Source organism: Tenrec ecaudatus, chromosome 1 (assembly GCF_050624435.1).
Source record: "Tenrec ecaudatus isolate mTenEca1 chromosome 1, mTenEca1.hap1, whole genome shotgun sequence".
NCBI classification, from domain to species: domain Eukaryota; kingdom Metazoa; phylum Chordata; class Mammalia; order Afrosoricida; family Tenrecidae; genus Tenrec; species Tenrec ecaudatus.
The window spans coordinates 21,119,139-21,139,685 of NC_134530.1; the positions used below are offsets into that span (position 1 = coordinate 21,119,139).

At 45.2% G+C, this 20,547-nt stretch overlaps 1 protein-coding gene across 1 annotated transcript; it reads right to left on the reverse strand.

Moving 5' to 3' along the window:
* Window positions 1-1,983: 1,983 nt before the first annotated feature.
* LOC142453494 (olfactory receptor 10T2-like) lies at window positions 1,984-19,642 on the reverse strand. Its single transcript, XM_075554894.1, has 2 exons — window positions 19,624-19,642; window positions 1,984-2,981 (listed from the first exon to the last, which is right to left on the reverse strand). The coding sequence occupies exons 1-2, from the start codon at window positions 19,640-19,642 to the stop codon at window positions 1,984-1,986; spliced, it is 1,017 nt and encodes a 338-aa protein (XP_075411009.1).
* Window positions 19,643-20,547: the final 905 nt, after the last annotated feature.

Here is a 20,547-nt window from a genome sequence, read left to right on the forward strand (position 1 = left end):
ACAGTCTTTGCCCTAATCATTTTTTTTCTCTTTTCTTCTTTTACATTTTATTAGGGACTCAAACAACTCTTACCACAATCCATACATATACATACATCAATTGTATAAAGCACATCCATACATTCCCTGCCCCAATCATTCTCAAGGGATTTGCTCTCCACTTAAGCTCCTTGTATCAGGTCCTCTTTCCCCCCCCCCCCTCCCTCCCCTTTCCCCCCTCCCTCATATGCCCTTGGTAATTTATACCTCGTTATTTTGTCATATCTTGCCCTACCCGGGGTCTCCCTTCCCCCCTTCTCTGCTGTCCCTCTCCCCGGGAAGAGGTCACATGTGGATCCTTGTAATCAGTTCCCCCTTTCCAACCCACTCACCCTCCACTCTCCCAGCATCGTCCCTCACACCCTTGGTCCTGAAGGTATCATCCACCCTGGATTCCCTGTACCTCCAACCCTCATATGCACCAGTGTACAGCCTCTGTCCTATCCAGCCCTGCAAGGTAGAATTCGGATCATGGTAGTTGGGGGGAGGAAGCATCCAGGATCTGGGGGAAAGCTGTGTTCTTCATCGATACTACCTCACACCCTAATTAACCCATCTCCTCTCCTAAGCCCCTCTATGAGGGGATCTCCATTGGCCGACACTTGGGCCATGGGTCTCCACTCTGCACTTCCCCCCTCATTTAATATAATATATATATACACATACATATACACATATATACACATACATACACACACTTATATCTTTTTTTTTGCATGATGCCTTATATCTGGTCCCTTGGGCACCTCGTGATCGCACTGGCCAGTGTGCTTCTTCCATGTGGGCTTATTTGCTTCTGAGCTAGATGGCCGCTTGTTCACCTTCAAGCCTTTAAGACCCCAGACACTATCTCTTTTGATAGCCAGGCACCATCAGCTTTCTTCAACACATTTGCTTGTGCACCCATTTGTCTTCAGCGATCCTATCATGGAGGTGTGCAGTCAATGATATGATTTTTTGTTCTTTGATGCCTGGTAACTGATCCCTTTGGGACCACTCGATCACACAGGCTGGTGTGTTCTTCCATGTGGACTTTGTTGCTTCTGAGCTAGATGGCCGCTTGTTTATCTTCAAGCCTTTAAGACCCCAGTCACTATCTCTTTTGATAGCCGGGCACCATCAGCTTTCTTCACCACATTTACTTGTTTACCCATTTTGGCTCCAGCTGTTGTGTCGGGAGAGTGAGCATCATGGAGTTCCAATTTAATAAAAGAAGGTATTCATGCATAGAGGGAGTGTTTGAGTAGAGGCCCAAGGTCCTTCTGCCACCTTAATACTTGACCTATAAATATAGACACAAAGATCTATTTCCCCAACCTCCTATATATATTTGCATGTACATGTCTTTGAAGGGCAATCTTTATTAAATTATTCTATGTCTTGAGCACTGTTTGTTAATTGCTTCCATTGCTGTTTTATTTAAGATACAGTTCTGCCTGGAGTCTCTGGGTAATGCAAATGATCAATGTGTCCAGCTGCTAGTAAAGGTTTGAGGTTGGAATCCACCCAGCGGGATATGAGAAGAAAGTCCTGGCAATCTACTTGTGAAAAAGCAACCCTGCGGTGGAGTATAATTCTACTCTCATGGACTTAGGCTCTTATGATTGGGGTCAAGTCAACTCAATGGCAACTAATTTTAGCAGCCCCTCTTTCTCAAATGGACATGTTGTCAGGAGAGACCAGTCCCTGGAAAAGGACACCATGCTTGGTCAAGTAGGGGGTCAGCAAGAAAGAGGGAGGCCCTGCACGAGATGGATTAACACAGTGGCCGCCACAACTGGCTGAACCCAAGAATTGTAAGGATGGTGCAGGTCCAGGCAGTGTTTCATTCTGTGGTACACAAGGTCTCGATGAGTTGGCGCCAACTTGAGAGCTACCGAATTTCTCTGATGAGAAAATGACATCTCTGGAAGAACAAGAGTACAACGTGGTGCACGTCCTCCTTTAAGAACTCTGTGACCCACGGCTAGGTGCCAGAGTCCGCCTCAAAGCCAGCCTCACCTCCTTATTCCACAGTGTGTACACCACAGGGTTCAACAATGGTGTGACCACCGTGTAAAACACAGCCACCAGGCGGTCCTGCTCATGGTTCCCCTCTGACTCAGGTCGCAGGTAGATGATGGAGGCACAGCCAAAATGTACAATGACCACAGTGAGGTGGGCCGCACAGGTGGAGAAGGCCTTATGCCTGCCCGCTGCCGAAGGAATCCTCACAATGGCGGCCACAATAAAGGCGTAGGAGAGAAGGATGAGGAGAAAGGAGACCAGCATGACAAGGATGCTCAGGAAGAAGATGACCAGTGCCTTTCTGGCTCGCTCGATGCAGTTTAGCTTCAGCACTGGAATGACATCACAGAAGAAGTGCTCTACACGGTTGCTGCAGAAAGGAGAGGAGAAGATCATACTGGTCTCTATCACGGCCACTGAGTACCCAAAGCAGAACATCAGGGCTCCCAGACCAAGGCAAATGGTGGGTCTCATGATCATCGAGTAGCGGAGAGGGTGGCAGATGGCCACATACCGGTCATAGCCCATCAGGGTAAGAAGAAAGCAATTGCTACACCCAAAACCCAGGAAGAAGAACATCTGAGCCCGACAGCCAGCAATGGAGATGGCCTGGTTCTCCATCAGCAGATGGGCCAGCATGTTGGGGATGGTGACTAGCGAGTAGCAGGTCTCAGAGAGGGACAGCACCGCCAGGAAACGGTACATGGGAGTGTGGAGTGTACGGTCCACGTGGATGATGGTGATGATGGTGGCATTGCCACTGAGGGTGACCAGGTATGTGAGGAAGAACAAGATGAAGAGCAGGATCCTCAGCTCTGGGAAGTTGGAGAATACCACCAGCACGAATTCCATCACCAGCCAGGTCATATTTCCCTGCTGCTTCTCAGGAGCCTGAAAGAGAGATGACAGAGTCAGTAGAATGGCATGTGGATCATCTGCTTACTGGCCATGAAATTCATCATCACAATTCTACACCACAAGGTACCTGATGCATAAGCAGATCATCACATTGACTACCTCGGTGGGAAGAGACAATAGAGAAGCTCAATATCAGCAGCTAAAAACAGGCCAGGGACTAACTATAGAACAGACCATCAATTGCTCCTAGACAAGTTCAGGTTGAAGCTGAAGACAATTATAACAAGTCCACTGGAACCAAAATATGACCTTGAGTCTATCCCACCTGAATATTGAGAAAATCTCAAGAACAGAGTTGAAGCATTGAACACAGAATTACAGAACACTTGATGAGCTCTGGGGGTGGACATCAAAAACACTATCCCTGAAGAATATAAAAAACCATTAGAAAGACAGGAAAGAAAGAAAAGATCAAAGTGGATGTCAGAAGAGACTCTGAAACTTGCTCTTAATCCTAGAGTAGCTGAGGTACATGGAAGAAATGAAGTCAAAGAGCTGAAGAAAACATTTCAAAAGGAAGCTCAAGAGCACAAAGTCAAATTTTACAATGAAATGTGCACAGCCCTAGAAATAGAAAACCAAAATGAAGGACATGCTCAGCCTAACTTAAACTGAAAGAATTCAAGAGAAAAACTCAACCCTCAGGTGCAATATTGAAAGATTCTATGGGGAAACTATTGAATGAAATGGGGAGAATCAGAAGATAGAAAGACTGCAGAGTCACTGTACCAAAAAGAACATTCTGCCATTTCAGGTCAACATTCCGCCATTCAAGTCAACATTCCGCCATTTCAGGTCAACATTCCGCCATTCAAGTCAACATTCCGCCATTCAAGTCAAAATTCCGCCATTCAAGTCAACATTCCGCCATTCAAGTCAACATTCCGCCATTCAAGTCAACATTCCACCATTTCAAGTCAACATTCCGCCATTTCAGGTCAACATTCCGCCATTCAAGTCAACATTCCGCCATTCAAGTCAACATTCCGCCATTCAAGTCAACATTCCACCATTTCAGGAGGTAGCATCTGAACAAGAACCAATGCTGCCGAAGGAAGGAGTTCAAGCTGCACTGAATGCATTAGGCAGAAACAAGGCTCCTGGAAGTGATGGAACACCAAATGAAATGTCTCAGCAAGCCGAAGAAGCACTGGAAGCACTCACTTGTCTGTGCCAGGAAATTTAGAAGACAGCTACTTGGCCAATTGGACTACTTGACTGGAAGAGATTCATGTTTGTACCCGTTCCAAAGAAAGATGAGCCAACAGAATATTCAAATTATAGAACAATATCATTAGTGTCACATAAAAATAAATTTTGCTGACGATCATCCGACAATGATCGCATGAATGCAGTGACAGGTGCTGCCAGATTCAGAAGAGGACTTAGTACAAGGGATATCATTGCTGAAGTTAGATGGAGTATGGCTGAGAGCAGAGAATACCAGAGATATGTTTACTTGTGGTTTATTGATTATGCTAGGGGATGCAACTATGTAGATCATAACTATGGATAGTCTTGAGAAGAATGGGAATTCCAAAACACTTCATTATGTTCACTCAGAACTTGTACATGGGTCAAAAGAAAGTTGCATCGACAGAACAAGTGAATGCTGCATGGTTCAAAATCAAGAAAGGTGGGTGTCAAGGTTGCATCCTCTCACCATACTTATTCAATCTGTAAGTTGAGCAAATAATCAGGCAACTTGGATTAGATGAAGAAGAATGTGGCATCAGGATTGGAGGAAGGCGTATTAACAACCTGTGAGATGCAGATGACACAATCTCACTCGCTGAAAATGAAGAGGACTTGAAGCACTTGCTAACGAAGATCAAGGATTGTAGCCCAATGTCAAAATCAAAATCCTCACCACTGGACCAATAGGAAGTATCATGATCAATGGAGAAAAGGTTGAAGTTTTCACGGATTTTACTTTGCTTGGATCCTCAATCAATGCTCCTGGAAGCAGCAGTCCAGAGATCAAAAGACTTATTGTATTAGATAAATCTGCTGCACAAGACCTCTTTAGAGTGTTGAAGAGCACAGATGTTACTTTGAGGACTACAGTGTGCCTGACCCAAGCTGTGGAATTCTCCATTGCCTCATATGCATGTGAAAGTTAGACATTGGATGAAAGACCGTAGAAGAGCAAATACATTTGAATTGCGGTGCTGGAGAATATTGAAAGTCCCATAGACTGCTGAAGAGGGAAACCAATCTGTCTTGGAAGAAGTAAGGCCAGAGTGTTCCCTAGAGGCAAGGATGGCGAGACTTCATCTTATATACTTTGGACAGGTTGTCAGGCGAGATCAGTCCCTGGAGAAGGACATCATGTTTGGCAAAGTGGAAGGGCAGTGGAAAAGAAGGCGGCCCTCAGTAAGATGGATTGACACAGTGACTACATTGACGGGCTCAGGCATGGGAACAATTGTGAAGCTAACAAGGGCCATGCAGGGTTTCATTCTGTTGGGCAGAGGGGGGCCACTGTGGGTTGAAGCTGACTCAATGGCATCTACTAACAGCAGCATTCCCACTCCTTAAGATGTTCTCCATCACCTTTTAGGATCTGCACAATAGAATTCCTTTGCAGAGTCAATAAAACACAAGGAAACATCTTTCTGGATTTCTCTGCATTCAGTCAAGATCCCTCTTACATCAGCCATAATATCTTCGTTCCACCTTCTCTTCGGAATCGGCTTCGAATTCCCAACCACTCCCCAACTATGCACTGCTGCAACCATACCTGAACTATCCTCAGCAAAAATGTACCTGCTTGTGATATTCCTGATACTGTGTGATCATTTCCAGAATAAAAACATCGCAATATATAAAATATATATTGATAAAAGGACTACTTGGAAAAAAGAAGATAAGCTCATAACATTAATGAAATGAACAAAATAACATTTTTATTAACTCCAATATCCAGAGCCACATTATGTCTTTCATGAGTCCTACACATTTTTTTCTTTCTTCCATTTTAAAAAAATTGTATTTTCTGACACATTTTGGGTAAAGATGAACATAATCTTCAGCCTTAAATGCTCATCTTATTTTTATTTGAAAAGAAATTAAACCATGGCTGTAGGCTCGGAATGACATGGAGACTAATGAGTAAATCGGTCAATTAAATGATAAAGAACTGAGATAGTTGACCATTTCAATGAGAACAACGATGCAATCACATGGAATCTGGATTGAGTGTCATTTTGGAATTTAGTAATTGTAGGGTGTATAATTTTGTCACTAATTAGCCTGCTATATCACAAAGAAATATTGGGGTGGGGCTTTTTTAGGGGGCGAGTCAATTAAAATACTTTAGAATTTGGGACTTGGCTTCAAGAAAAATGTGTGCGTGACACTGAGCTCTCTTGGCAAGCTGCCCAGAGGATATGTTAGAAAGATCATAGGAAGCCACCTATAGGGGCTTATGTGAATGACAGAAATTCCCTAGATTGAGGTGATTCTTTTTAGAAGATTTGTCCAATCCAAGAGTTGACACTGAGTTGTGCAAATGACTGAGTGATGCTTCACGGCATTGCTAAAGATCGGAGGATCAAGCACACTGAATAGCAATCCGGCGCCATTCAGATTACAGCCAAGAAAACCCATTAAAGTGACCAGATTTTAACATGGGTAAAGTGGACACCATTGATAAAACTCACATCCTGGCGAAATAGCCACATGGCAGCCAAAAACCGTATACCCTAGCTTGTCGTATGTTCTTTCCAAAAATCAGGACTTTTTTAAAACACCGTGGGATGCAGAAAAAATTGTTAAAACTCGGGACTGTTCCACCAAAAGCGGGACATCTGGCTAAGGTGCAGTTCTACTCTGGAACCCATGGGGTCACCTGAGTCATTAGCAACTCAAAAGCAGCTCACAGCAATCCCAGGATCAACACAGGGAAGGGACCTTGCTATTAGGATCAAGCTTACTCCAGGATTGATCAGTCCTCTAAAGCATCTTATGAGACAGTAAAGGTTCAGGGGTAGAAGTGAGCCTTCCGTGTGGAGGCCCGGGCTGGATTTCTGACCAGCGCACCTCATGCCCCGTCACCACCCTCTGTCAATGGAGTCTTGCATATTGCTCCGATGCTGGACAAGTGTCCATGCAGCTTCCAGACTGTGACCGTCTGGTGAAATAAAAAGGCGTGGTCGCCTTATTTTACCTTACAAATCTGGCTAGACCATGGCATGTGCATGGGTACAGCTAAGAGCTGGAAACACAGAAAATGTAGGACAGATAAACTCCCCGGGACCAATATTGAGAGTAGCCATACCAGGAGGGGCAGGTGGGGGGAGAAAGTGGGAACCGATCACAATGACCTACCTATAACCCTCCCAGGGGGATGGACAACAGACAAGGGGTGGGGGGGAAGACATCAGACAGTGCAAGACATGAAAAAATAATAATAATTTGTAAATTATCAAGGAGAGAGGGAGGAGGAGGACGGAGGGGAAAATGAGGAGCTGAGTTGCATGAGCCCCTAATAAAATGATTTTTTTTAAGTAGGAAGAAAATGCTTTGAAAACGATGATGGCAACATATATACAAATATGCTTGAAACGATGGATGGATGGATGGGTGGGTGGATGGATGGATGGATGAATGGATGGATGGATGGATGGATGGATGGATGGATGGATGGGTGGGTGGGTGGGTGGATGGATGGATGGATGGATGGATGGGTGGATGGATGGATGGGTGGGTGGATGGATGGGTGGATGGATGGATTGTGATAAGAGTTGTACGAGCCCCCAGTAAAATGATTTTTTTTAAAGGCGTGGTCTCTGACATCTCCAAAGCAGCCCACTCTGAAAATCAACCTGATGGATCACCAGGATCAGATATGACACGAATTGTAGGAACGGTTCAGGACTGAGCAGCATTTCTTTTCATGGTTCCTGGGTCACCAGGAGCCCAGGCCAACTGGCAGCAACTACAAGGTCATGTGTAAACAGGTGGTTGGAAACAAAGGTCTCCTCCCTAGATGCTCAGCAGTGGAGTCTCTGCGACTGCAATTAGCCAGCCTTTCACTGGCACACACACCTCCAGGGATGGGAACGTCACTGTCTGGCACAGAGCAGCCCTTCAGCCACCAGCAGGGTCTCTAAGATCGGGTCCATGCGCTCTGCGACCAGACAATCTGGGTTTGCGTGTTGGTACCTTCCCTTCCTGGGGGCTGTGAGACCCTGTGAAGATAGCGTTGCCCCTCGGAGCCCCATCTGTGAAAGCAAAGATGTGCTGTGTGGGCTCTGAGATCCTTGGTGCCCATGATGCCCAGGCTCAGTTGCTCACAGGAAGGTTGGCCGTTTAGGACAGAGTCAGAATACACGGGAGATGGGCCTTCCGAGTGAAGTCAACCATCGATGCTGAGGCTGGATGCCTGGTGCATCCACGGAGCAGAAAGGAGGCCTGTGTGCTTAGAGTCCACAGGCATGCGCAGACTGGGGGGAGACAAGACACGGAGGGGCTGGGGCAGTGGATGCAGGACCAAAGGGACTAACATGAGCTGTGGAAGGACGCTGCTGTGAAAAGAAGCTGAGATCAAGGAATTGAAGAAAAATGAGAATGTTTTCAAACGGATTGGGGTAGCAATTGTACAATACTGCTTGACGTGATTGAACTATAGAATGATATCTCTGTATTGACTCCCAATAAGATGGTTTTGAAAATAAAAATAGAGGAAAGACGAGGCTTTCTACTCCCTTAAAGGTGCTCCAGTCTTGGAAATGCCAGTGAGCGAATGGGGTGTTGCATTCGTCGCCCTCTGGCGGTCGTCCTGGGACTATACTCTAGGCCCCAGTAGGGAACCCGGAACTAGGGAGCAGGGTATCCCAAAGTTCTGGAGAGTGATGCTGGGGCTGCATCAGGTGGGATAGTGGAGGTGGAGAGAAATGCCCACCTGAACAGAGTCTGAAGGTAGAGCCCCCAAAACGCCTGGTTCCTGGTTGATTATATATGTAGGTGTAGGAGGAGAGGAGGCTGTGGAACAAAAGAAATCGAAAAACCAAACCCACAGCCAATGAGTCAATACTGACTCACAGTGACCCCATAGCACAGGGTAGAACTGCCCTGTGAATTCCACAGACTTACTCTAGGGAAGTAGAAAGCTCCGTCTTTCTCCCTGTGGGAAAAAGGAGAATGAAGGTTCAGGGGATGTCATCTACAGCCCAGAACAGCTCAGGAAAGACCCCCAACCCTCTCCACCACCCCCATAGACAGGGCATTTCCCTTGCCCCCAGAGCGCAGCAACCGCCACAGAGAGCCAGAGGAGGAAGCAGGTCTCCCTGAGTATGGATGAAGTGTTAACCCTGCAGCTGCTGAGAATATGTGTCTGTGAGTTAGCTCAATGTGCCCAGATTGCCGTCTCTAACCTGACAGGTGAGGATACCTCCATCACTAAACCCAAATCACACCAGTCGCTCTGGCGTCCCCTCTGCCCCTGGAGGACCCCGTGTGTGACAGAGTAGCAGGATGCTCCTCAGGGCGTTTGCAACAGCTGCTGTTATGGAAGTAGGCCGCCAGCTTATTCTTCCTGGGTACACTGGCAGGACTTTGTGTTAGCTGAGTGGACAAGCCATTTGCACCCGGCAGCACTGGGGAGGACTGGGCAGGACTGGACTCTGAGACACCAGGCTGTCCGCTGAAGTGAGGTTGCTTAGTTCTGTAAGCACTGAGACTGAACCCTCAGTCACCCCGACAGCTCGCCCCTCCCCATCACCTTCAGCGCTCAGCCCTTGGGCTGGAGAAGGGCCGGGGTGGCTTCTCCAGCAGGACAGATGCCCCCGCACTCACACCTACCATGGCCATGGAAGCTTCCCTGGAAGTCTGCACCAACTCTCTGCTGGCTGCCTGAGATGGGAGGGGCTGAGGACTCAGGTCATGTTCTGCCTGGGTCCCCAAAGTAACCATCCCAAGGGCTCCCCGCCTCTAACAAGCCCCCCAGGGCTTGAATTCTAGGTTCCCTAAGGGATTGATCCCTCCTGAAAACTTCAGGCATGAATTTGGTTTCCCCAGACCTCAGAGGTTACTGGAGGACTAATCACCAGTTCTCCTAGTGAATGGAAGCCCCAAATACCCACCACACTCCATCAGTGCTCCCATAGCCCTCGAAGGCCCCCAAGGTTCTGGGTGATGTGCTGCTCCAAGCCAGAAGCATGCAACCCCAACTCCATTCCTCACGGGATCCCCAGTCTGGAAAGGAACCACAAGATAGACTACTTGATGTTGTCTTGCAAATGTGTCTTGCCTTCTGGTCAGCCTTCTGTGACCTTCTCATTGTTCTCTGACCCTCCACTGTTCCCTCCCCACTGGTCACAGCCCCGGAGCCCCACCACAACTCAAAAATGCGCCCTCCTCAAGCCATCTGGCTTCCCTTCCTTCCCTCCACCCTGACCCTTAGACCAGAAGGCTGACCCAGGGTTTCTCCCCTTCTCTAGGACCTGCCACAGCTCCCCATCCTTCCAGGAAAGGGCAAAGGGTTTCCACATTCAAGACCCCTGTGATCTGGCCTCTACTGCCTGCTTAGTTCCAAATCCAGCCATCCCTCCATGCACAGCTGAACACCATTCCCTTAATAAGCCAACAGTATGTGAGGAAATTATGAGTAGACATTGCTGTATTAGACAGGGCTCTCTAGAGATATAAAACCAGATTGCTGATAATTATATTTATTTATTTATAAAGATAGTTAGATATACAACACAAGAAATGAACTGTTAAATTATATAGATACCTATTTGTAGATATATAATACAAGAAATGAACAGTTAAATTACAAAGCAGTACAAATGGCTCAGTGCGACTCACTCCCGTGAGAGAGTTGTAAGACACTGGCAGTGCTTCAAGTCTTGAGGGCCGTCAGGGAGTCCTCTGTAGAGAGAGAGAGCTAGGCTATCCCACCACAGGCAGCAAACAGCAAGGCAGGTCACCAACTGTCAGCCAGGTCACCAACAATCAGTCCCCAGCTCAAGAGATGTAAATTCCAATCGTGTGGTCTTAAAGGGAGCTCAACTTATAGCGACACAGTCCATAGGCTAGGTGTCCCACAGGTAGTGTAGCCTGTAAATTGAGGCACAGAACAAGCAAGGCAGCTGCACACTGGTCTGATGATCAAAGAGCGAGAGACAAGAAAGGCAAGGCTCACAGAGCCATTTATCTCTCCGCCCTTCAATTAATTCCACTTGTGTTTATCGGCCAGTCTGGCACAATAAATTAACTATCTCAATTACCATTCCAAGTTGCAAGCCTGACTTCGGAATGGCCATGTTATTTCTGCTTGTTCCCTCATGTAGAAATTTCATTACTGCCAATCTCCTCTCCTCCAGAAAGGTACTACATTCTGAGTATTACATCCTCCAGAAAGCCCACCCTGGCCACTCTAGGCTAGACACATGCAAGAGGTGTGCCCCAAGAGGCCCTGGAAATGCTCAGACTCTATTCTCGTCTCTACTACCTTCCACCACTATTAAACTCGGAGGACACATTTCCTTCTCCCTATGCCTTCTTCTCCTAACTTTCATGATGCCTTTATTTTTCCGGCCTGTCTAGCCAACAAGGAGCTCTGGTGGTGGAGTGGGTTAAGAGTTGGACCACGCAGCACAAGGTCAAATCCACCAACTACCTCTTGGGAGCAAGAAAAGGTTGCCTGTGCTCTAAAATTTACAGATCTTGGAAATCGTAAGTAGCAATTCTACTCTGTCCTAGAGGGTCTCTATGGGTCTGTATTGCCTACATGGCAGAGGTGCTGGTGTTCTAGCCACCCTTTCCCTGTGTTTTCCTAAATTAGAATTACCCGGAGCGAGAACAGCTTTGACGCATTCAACACTAATGACCGAAGACCTGATGGGCTATGGTAGGACATCAAGAGCATCATCCCCGAAGAAAGCAAAGGGTCGTTCAAAAGAGAGGAGAGACCGAAAGGCTCCAAGTGGAGGTCAGAAGGTGCTCTGAAGCTTGCTCGTCATCCTAAAGTAGTTCATGCAAATGGAAGAAACGATACAATGGAAGAACTGGATAGAAAATTCCACAGGGCAGTTCCAGAAGACCCAGTAAGATATGATAATGAAATGTGCAAAGACCTAGACTTAAAAAAAAAAAGCAAGAACAAAGCCAGCATATCTTAAATGGAAAGAATTCAAGAAAAATCAAAGCTTGGGTTGTAATAGTGAAAAGTTTGCTGGAACAAAATATTGAGTAATGAAGGAATCGTCAAAAGAAGATGGAAAGGAGCTGTATGAGCCCCCCAATAAAATTATTTTTAAAATAGAAGATGGAACGGATATAGAGTCACTTCACCACAAAGAACTAGTCAACTCGTGTGCACAAGAACAAGAGGCACTGAATGCATTAGCCAAAAACAAGGCTCCAGGAGTTGACGGAATGCCAAGTGAATTATTTCAACAAGCTGGTGAAGCACTGCAAACACTTCCTCATCTATGCCAAGAAATATGGAAGACAGTTACTTGGTCCACTGACTGGAAGAGATACATATCTGTACCCATTCCAAAGAGAGGTGACCCAAAGTGCTCAAATTATATAACAATATCATTCATGTCACGTGCAAGTAAAATTTTGCTGAAGATCATCCAACCAGGGTGACAGCAGGACATTGGCAGGGAGCTAACAAAGGTTCAAGCTGAATTCCAAAGAGAAGAGTGGAACTCGGGCGATCATTGCTGATGTCAGATGGATCTTGACTGAAAGCAGAGAATCCCAGAAAGATGTACACTTGTGTCTTACTGACTATACTAAAGTATTAGAGTATGTGGACCGTAGCAAACGATGGATATCCTTGGGAATGGAAATCCCAGAACACTGCGTTGTGCTCATGAGAACTGTGAACCTGGATCAGGAGGTTTAACATCAGGGAATCTGTGCATCAGAGCTGCGTCCTCTCATCATCCTTATTCAGTTCGTGTGCTGAGCAAATCATCAGAGAAGCAGCACTATAGGAAGAAGAATGTGACATGAAAACGGGAGGAAAGCTCATGAACTCTTAAGATATGCAGATGACACAACCTTGCTTACTGAAAGTGAGGGCTTGAAGCCCTGGCTGATGGAGATCAAGGATTGCAGCCTTCAGTCTGGATTATGACTCAATGTAACGAAGACCCAAATCCTCACAACTGGACCAACAGGGAACATCATGATAAACAGAAAATATGACAGTTGTCAAGGATTTTATCTTGCTTGGCTCCACAATCAGTGCTCATGGAAGCAACCATCAAGAGATCAAACTACACATTGCATTAGGCAAATCTGCTGCCCAAGACCCTTTTTAAAATCATTTTATTGGAGGCTTGTACAATTCTTATCACAATCCATCCATCCATCTACTGGGTCAAGCACTTATGTACATATGTTGCCATCATCATTCTCAAAACACTTGCCTTCTACTTGAGCCCTTAATATCAGCCTCTCCTTTCCCCCCTCCCTCCCCCAAGACCTTTTAAAGTGTGGGAAAGCAAAGATGTTTCTTTGAGACTAGAGTGTGTCTAACTGAAGCCATGGTATGCTCCATTGCCTCGTATGCATATGAAATAAGGAAGACTGAAGAGGAATTGATGCATTTAGATTATGTTCCTGGTGAAGAGCATTGAAAATAACCCGGGCTGACTGCTAAAAGGACAAACTGATCTGACTGGATAGAAGACCAGCCAGAATGTTTCTTAGAGGCAAGGATGGCAAGACTTTGTCTCATATGCTTTGAACATGTTATGAGGAGAGACCAGTCCCTGAAGGAGACATCATGCTGGGTAAAGTAGAAGGGCAGTGAAAAAGAGGGAGAACCTTGACAAGATGGATTGGCACGGTCACTGTCAAATGGGCTCAAACATTTCAGGAATTCTGAGGATGGTGAATGACCAGGCAGCATTTAACTCTGTTGTAAGTATGGTCGTTATGAGTGGGAACCAACTCCACTGATACCTAATAACCACAGACGCCAATCTTTAGACAAGCATTGAATGCAAATAAATTAATTTGGAGTGATCTCAGAAAATAGCAATAGAGGAGAGAAGATAGGAAAATGAAAGAGAAGGAAGTTGATAAGCATGTGTTAAGTAAATTATACCTGTGGGCAACTAGAATTCACTCCCACCAGGGCCCTCTGGGAAGTAGCTGTAGAAAGTGCACCTGGGTAGGCAGGTGATAAAGCACCAATTCCATGTGATCATTATTGAGGATGGCTCCTTGGGGGCATTAAATCCCAAGTGTTCCTGGCCTGCTCTTCAAATAGGGCAAGCTTTGATAGCTCAGGAATGGCTTTAGGCAAAGAGATGCAAGTGCTAGGAGTCCCAAGCACGGAAGTGGTAGGAAGAGGTAGGAAGGGGAGGAACTGACAGCACCTGGTACTCTAATTCAATCCCTTCATCTCTAACCACTCCTTTTCCGTCTCGTTCCTCTCTTCCCCAAATTAGTATCAGAGCTTCTTCCGAAGGCCCCATGCTCCACTCTACTCTAATAAGACGATCCAAACCTAGAGAAGGGAAGGGTACCGGTGTCTAAATCCTAAATACCCAGTTTGAGGAAAGCTATGGTTAATGGTAGGCAAAATCCATTTACAAAGCAGCCATCTAAGGGAGATGTCAACTAAGTCCACGTGGAAGAAGCACACCATCATCAGTCACCGAAGGACTGTAAGCCATAAAATCCAAAGTCAAAGGAGGGACTTGTAACAGGAGAGTCTAAATTGTGAGACGTTGGTGTCGTGTACAGAGGGTTTGGTTGATGGAGGGAGCCCAAGTTTCCTTTGTGAAACTACATAGGAAATAAGTCTCTAGAGAAGGATGGGAGGAAAGTGGTGACTAAACAGAGAGCTTTGGAGAGATAAAGATGGAAGATCGAAAGCATAAATCTGACTTGAACAGTTAAAACCTTGTCAGTACATCCCCCTTACAATGCATGCTGAACCTGATCTGGTTCCCTAAGTGGTCTGTATCTTTGGTTTGTATTGTTCTGTTTGTTTGTTTGTTTCATTGTTTGTTTTGGGTCCATATTACGATGTATCTCAGAAGTGTCATGTCATTGGAAGTCAGTCTCTTGAGTAGTATTATATGATTTTCTGTTTTGATATATGAAACCCAGGATTGATGAACTAACTCATAGAGACAGCAAGTAGAATAAGAGTCGCAGAGGGAAGGGAATTCGGTGATGGGAGGAGGGGGGGTGACACGGAGATGATGTCAAGAAGTCCATATAGAAAAATAATGTTTAGAAACTGATTGTGGTAGCAATTGTACAACTCTGCTTGACATGATTGAACTATGGAATGATATATAATATGATGTGATAGGATATGGTATATTAATTATTTTTAAATCCATTTGCAGAGTCCCTAAGTGGAATGATCCTCCGGTGAATTCCCAATATACATAGGCTAGGAAGGTCAACAGCCCACATAGCAGACAAAGAGCACTGTAAAGTGGGTTTTAGCAACTGTATTTAGACTGGAATGTAACTTCTTGTAATTTGATCTCCTTATGGACCCAGTGTGAAATTATTCTAAATTTTCTATCGTCTCTGCTTTCTCTTGGGTTGAGGTCTCTATCGGTTTTCTCTGGGCCCTGTTGATGGATCCTTGTTTGTTGTCTGCCCAAGTCTTTATAGGTATCATCTGTGTAGGGAGACTGAGCTGGGCAGAATCACAAGGACAGTAATAGCATTGACGGTGACCTAGAGACACGGTTGGGCGTAGAGGAGGAGGCAGGAAGAGTCAATAACAATGTGTAAAGGGAGGCAGAAAAGACTGCAAAGTTGATTTTGGTGATGATTGTGCATCCCTTCCCCCCCCCCCCCACGTGTCTTAGTTTTTATTAATGTTGAGTTTTTAAAACAAGCATCTATGCCAGTATAAATCGTGGGGAGAGGGGCAGGGCAAAGTAGGAGGGAGGAATTCTGCCTTATTGGTAATAAAGCTCCAAGTTTATCCCATTATAGATTTCATAGTCGCCGAGACACATGTAGTCCTTAAAAATGGTGTACCACTTCTTAAGAATGATGTTGCTCCAACGGGTGCCAGTTTGGGCTGCAATCAGCTTCCTAACATCCCCGATGGTGTCATCAGTGACCCCTTGACCCAGACCTTCTTCCCCAGACTGTCTGCAAAAGGCCTCGGTCATCCTGGCTGGAGCTCGAATCTCCTCAAAGTTACCAACACCACAGCCTCCCTGGCTTGAACGCTCCAGCCTTTCTTGATATGATTGAACTATTGACTCGCATAATCTGAGAGCTCAATTAAAAAAATAATGTAAGAGCAGAGGATTATCATATAACCCAGAGGTCCCACTCCTAGATAAAGACGCAGAAGTGGTGAAAGTGGGATCACAAGCAGAAACGTGTGTAACAGTGCTTATTGGGTACAGGACTCGAACATTACTCAGCCATGAGGAGAAATGAAGCGTTCATGTATGGCACATGAAAGGACATTGAAAATGTCACCCTGAATGACATACGGTAGTCACAAACATCAAATACTGTATGATCTCTAATCACTGTCCTGTATAAAGTGTATGTATAATATGTATCATGTATATGTATAATATGTATCATGTATATGGATAAGATGTATAATGCATGTGTGTAATATGTATCATGTGTGTATATAATATGTATAATGTATATGTATATTGTCTCACTAATGTATAATGAGCAAAAATATAGATGCCAAGGATGATTTATGGTTACCAGGAGTGGGAGGGACAGGCAGAGGGGGAGCTTTTGCTCGGGGGGGCACTGGGTTTCTGTGACTGGTGGTGGAATGATTTGGGGGAAGATAGCAGGAATGGTTGCAGAACTTGAATAATGTCCTCAATATCACTCATAGACATTGTTGAACTGGTGTATTTTTTTGGTAAAGATTTGTCCTATTTCTATTGGGAAAGAGGAAGGATACATATAACTGTTTCAAATGTGCTCTCATCGGTACACACGCACATCCCCCCCACACACACACACCACCTAAACCACCCCTCAACAAAACAAAAATCAAGAATCAAAAACCAAAATCACCCTCAAACTGCACTGATACTTCACATTTTGACCACAATATTAGATCCTTGGAGGAGGCGTAAAACTCGAATCAAATGACCAAAATTGCTGAAAAAAATATCATTATCAATATACAAAATATTTTTATTCCTGAGCAGGTGATGTTCTCTCTGCATGTAAAACTTTGTTTGATCTGTTCATTCGAGTCCGTGCCAGTTTCCAAACACCAGAAGGGACTTTAGTTAGCTTCATTCTTTGATGCCTCATCAAAATTTTCTATGCGATCTGGAACATCATCATCTTCCTCATCAATGCTTCTGGCTCTGGTGTTTTGCGATCCAACACTTGCCTTGGGATCTATTGAGCTAATTTTGAAGACTTGTGAAGCGGACTTGATATTCCAGGAAGCACCTCTGTGATTAGTGTGGCTTCTGCATGGCCACTCACAGCAAGTGTGTTAGAAGAGAGGGGAGCCTGGCTGGACCTGGGATTGTCGAAATGAAGAACTGCCTTATCATCTTCAGTCATGTTTACCTCTCCAATACCAGCTATATTATCCACAGCCAAATTTTTAAGAGAAATCTGAAGCTTTCGGCCATCAGCTGTAGCTGTTCTATGGACCACCTTTTTCTTTCTGTGAGTTGTACCCTTGACCCCTGTCCGGACCTGAGCCTGAAGTTTGACTAATTTTTCTTTTTATTAAAATCATTTTTATTGGGGGCTCTTACAGCTCGTATAACATTCCATACATCAATTGTACCAAGCATATTTGAACATATGTTGCCATCAACATTTCCAAAACATTTTCTACTTGAGCCCTTGGTAGAAGCTCCTCTTTTCCCCCCTTCCCTCCCCACTCCCACCCTTGTGATTTCTTGATCAATTACATATTGTTATTATTATTTCGTATCTTACACTGCCCATTATCTCCCTTCACCCACATTTCTGTTATCCGTCCCTTTGGGACAGGGGTTATATATCCAACCTTGTGATAGGTTCCCCCTTTCTCTACCTTCCCCCTCCCCAGCCATCCCCCTACCTTCATGATATCAGTACTCTCACTACTGTTCCTGAGTGGTTTATCTGTCCTGAATTCCATGTGTCGAGAGATCGTATCTGTACCAATGTGTGTTCTCCAGCCTAGCCAGATTTGTAACGCAGAACTGGGTCATGGTAGTGGGGGGCAGTAAGCATTCAGGTACTAGAGGAATGATGTGTGACGCATCGGTGCTATACTGCACCTTGGTTGAATCGTCCTTTCCTTATAACCCTTCTGTGGGAAGATATCCAATTGCCTTCAGATGGGCTTTGGGTCTCCACTCCAGCCCCCTTGTTCACATTGATATAGTTTTTTTTATTTGGATCTTTTGATACTTCATACCTGATCCCGTCAACACCTCATGATCACACAGGCTGGTATGGTTCTTCCATGTGGGCTTATTTGCTTCCCTGCTAGATGGTTGTTTGTTTAACTTCAATCCTTTAAGACCCCAGATGCTATATCTTTTGATATCTGGGCACCATCAACTTTCTTCACCACATTTGCTTATGCACCAATTTTATCTTCAGTGATCTTGTTGGGAAGGTGAGTATCAAACAGTGCCGGGTTATCAGAACAAAGTGTTCTTGTGTTAAAGGAGGCCTTGAGTAGAGGTCCAAAGTCCGTCTGCTATCTTAACACTTAACATATAAATATATGTACATTGACCTCTATCCCTTTCATTATAAACTAGATTAAACCCACTAGGCAATATACTCCCACCTCACCTTCAATTTTTTTCTATTTTAATAAAGTTTTTAAAATAATTTTATTGGGGGTTCTTATATCTGTTATCACAATCCATACATACATTCATTGTGTTAAGCACATTTGTACATTTGTTGTCATCATCATTCTCAAAACATTTGCTTTCCACTTGAGCCCTTGGTATCAGCTCCTCATTTTCCCCACCCTCCCAGTGCCCCTCCCTCAATAACCTGTGATAATTTATAAATTATTATTATTTTGTCATGTCATACACTGTCTGACATCTCCCTCCACCCACTTTTCTGATGTCTGTCCCCTAGGGAGGAGCTTATATGTAGATTCTTGTAATCAGTTCCCCCTTCTACCCCACCTTCCCTCCACTCTCCTGATATCGCCACTCTCACCACTGGTCTTGAGGGATCATCTGCCCTGGATTCCCTGTGTTTCCAGTTCCTATCTGTACCAGTGTACATCCTCTAGTCTAGCCAGATTTGTGAGGTAGAATTGGGGTCATGATAGTGGGGGTGGGGGGAAGCATTTAGGAACTAGCATTTAAGAAAGTTGTATGGTTATATGTTTCATCATTGCTACACTGCACCCTGACTGACTCATGTCCTCCCCAAAAGCCTACAGATGGGCTTTGGGTCCCCACTCCGCACTCCCCCTCATTAACAATACTATGATTTTTTTGTTCTTTGATGCCTGATACCTGATCCCATCGACACCTCATGATCATACAGGCTGGTGTGCTTCTTCCATGTGGCCTTTGTTGCTTTTGACCTAGATGGCTGCTTGTTTATCTTCAAGCCTTTAAGACCCCAGGTGCCATATCTTTTGATAGCTGGGCACCATCAACTTTCTTCACCACATTTGCTTATGCACCCACTTTGTCTTCAGCGATTATGTCAGAAACTCACCTTCAATTTTAGATCTCATGTTGTTCCCTTATCTCTGAGTTTGTTGGCTCCCCACTCCCTCTCCCTACCCCTTCCTCTCCCATGGCCCCTGGGAACCGCTGGTCCCACTGTTTTCTCTTCGGGGTTGTTTGTTCTGTCTATCTTATATAGATAGACATAGGGCGAAAGAAACAAGAACAAAAACCAGATAGTTCCAGGTCTGTCATCTGTCTGCTGACCCTTATGGATGTTTTACAAGTAAGTCTGATGAGATGCCAAGCCCTGTCCCCAAATCAGAAGTCTATTTTCAGGATTCCTTGGGGACTTGGTTACTTTGCTCCCCTTGCTGCCCTGTTGCGCTCCCTTTGCGTTTCACCCTGCTGTGCATGGGGCAGACCAGGCACACTTTCCACACAGTATCCCCAGTGCTGTCCCCCCATAGCATTATGGGTCAGTGAGAGAACATCATGTCTGGTGGTGGTGCCAGCCCTATGGTCCTCTCTGTGCATTAGCTGCTCCAGTGATGTCTCACCGGAGCTTGGTAGGCCATGATGGGGTTCTTTCTCTCTCTCTCTCTCTCTCTCTCTCTCCTCTCCTCTCCTCTCCCTCCATCTCTCTCTCTCTGTCTCCTCTTAGTTCAACTCCCATGTGGTCTGGACAGACCAGCCTCTCTTCCCAGGCTGTCTTCTGTATTGCCTTCCTCTCTGGAGAGGGTCAACATGGCTTGGGTTCAGCCCCATTATCCTCTTTGTTAATTCACTGCTCCATGCATAGTATTACCCTCAAAGTTTGGCTTTCTGGGATGGGATCTGGTCCCTCTCTCCCTTTCCTGTGGAGACATAAACAATACCCTCTTCGTGGGTGCATTTTTTTCCAGGTCTTTGTGATTGTGAACTGTGCCATGATGAACATTGGAGTGCAGATGTCTTGTCCTGGTCTGTTACT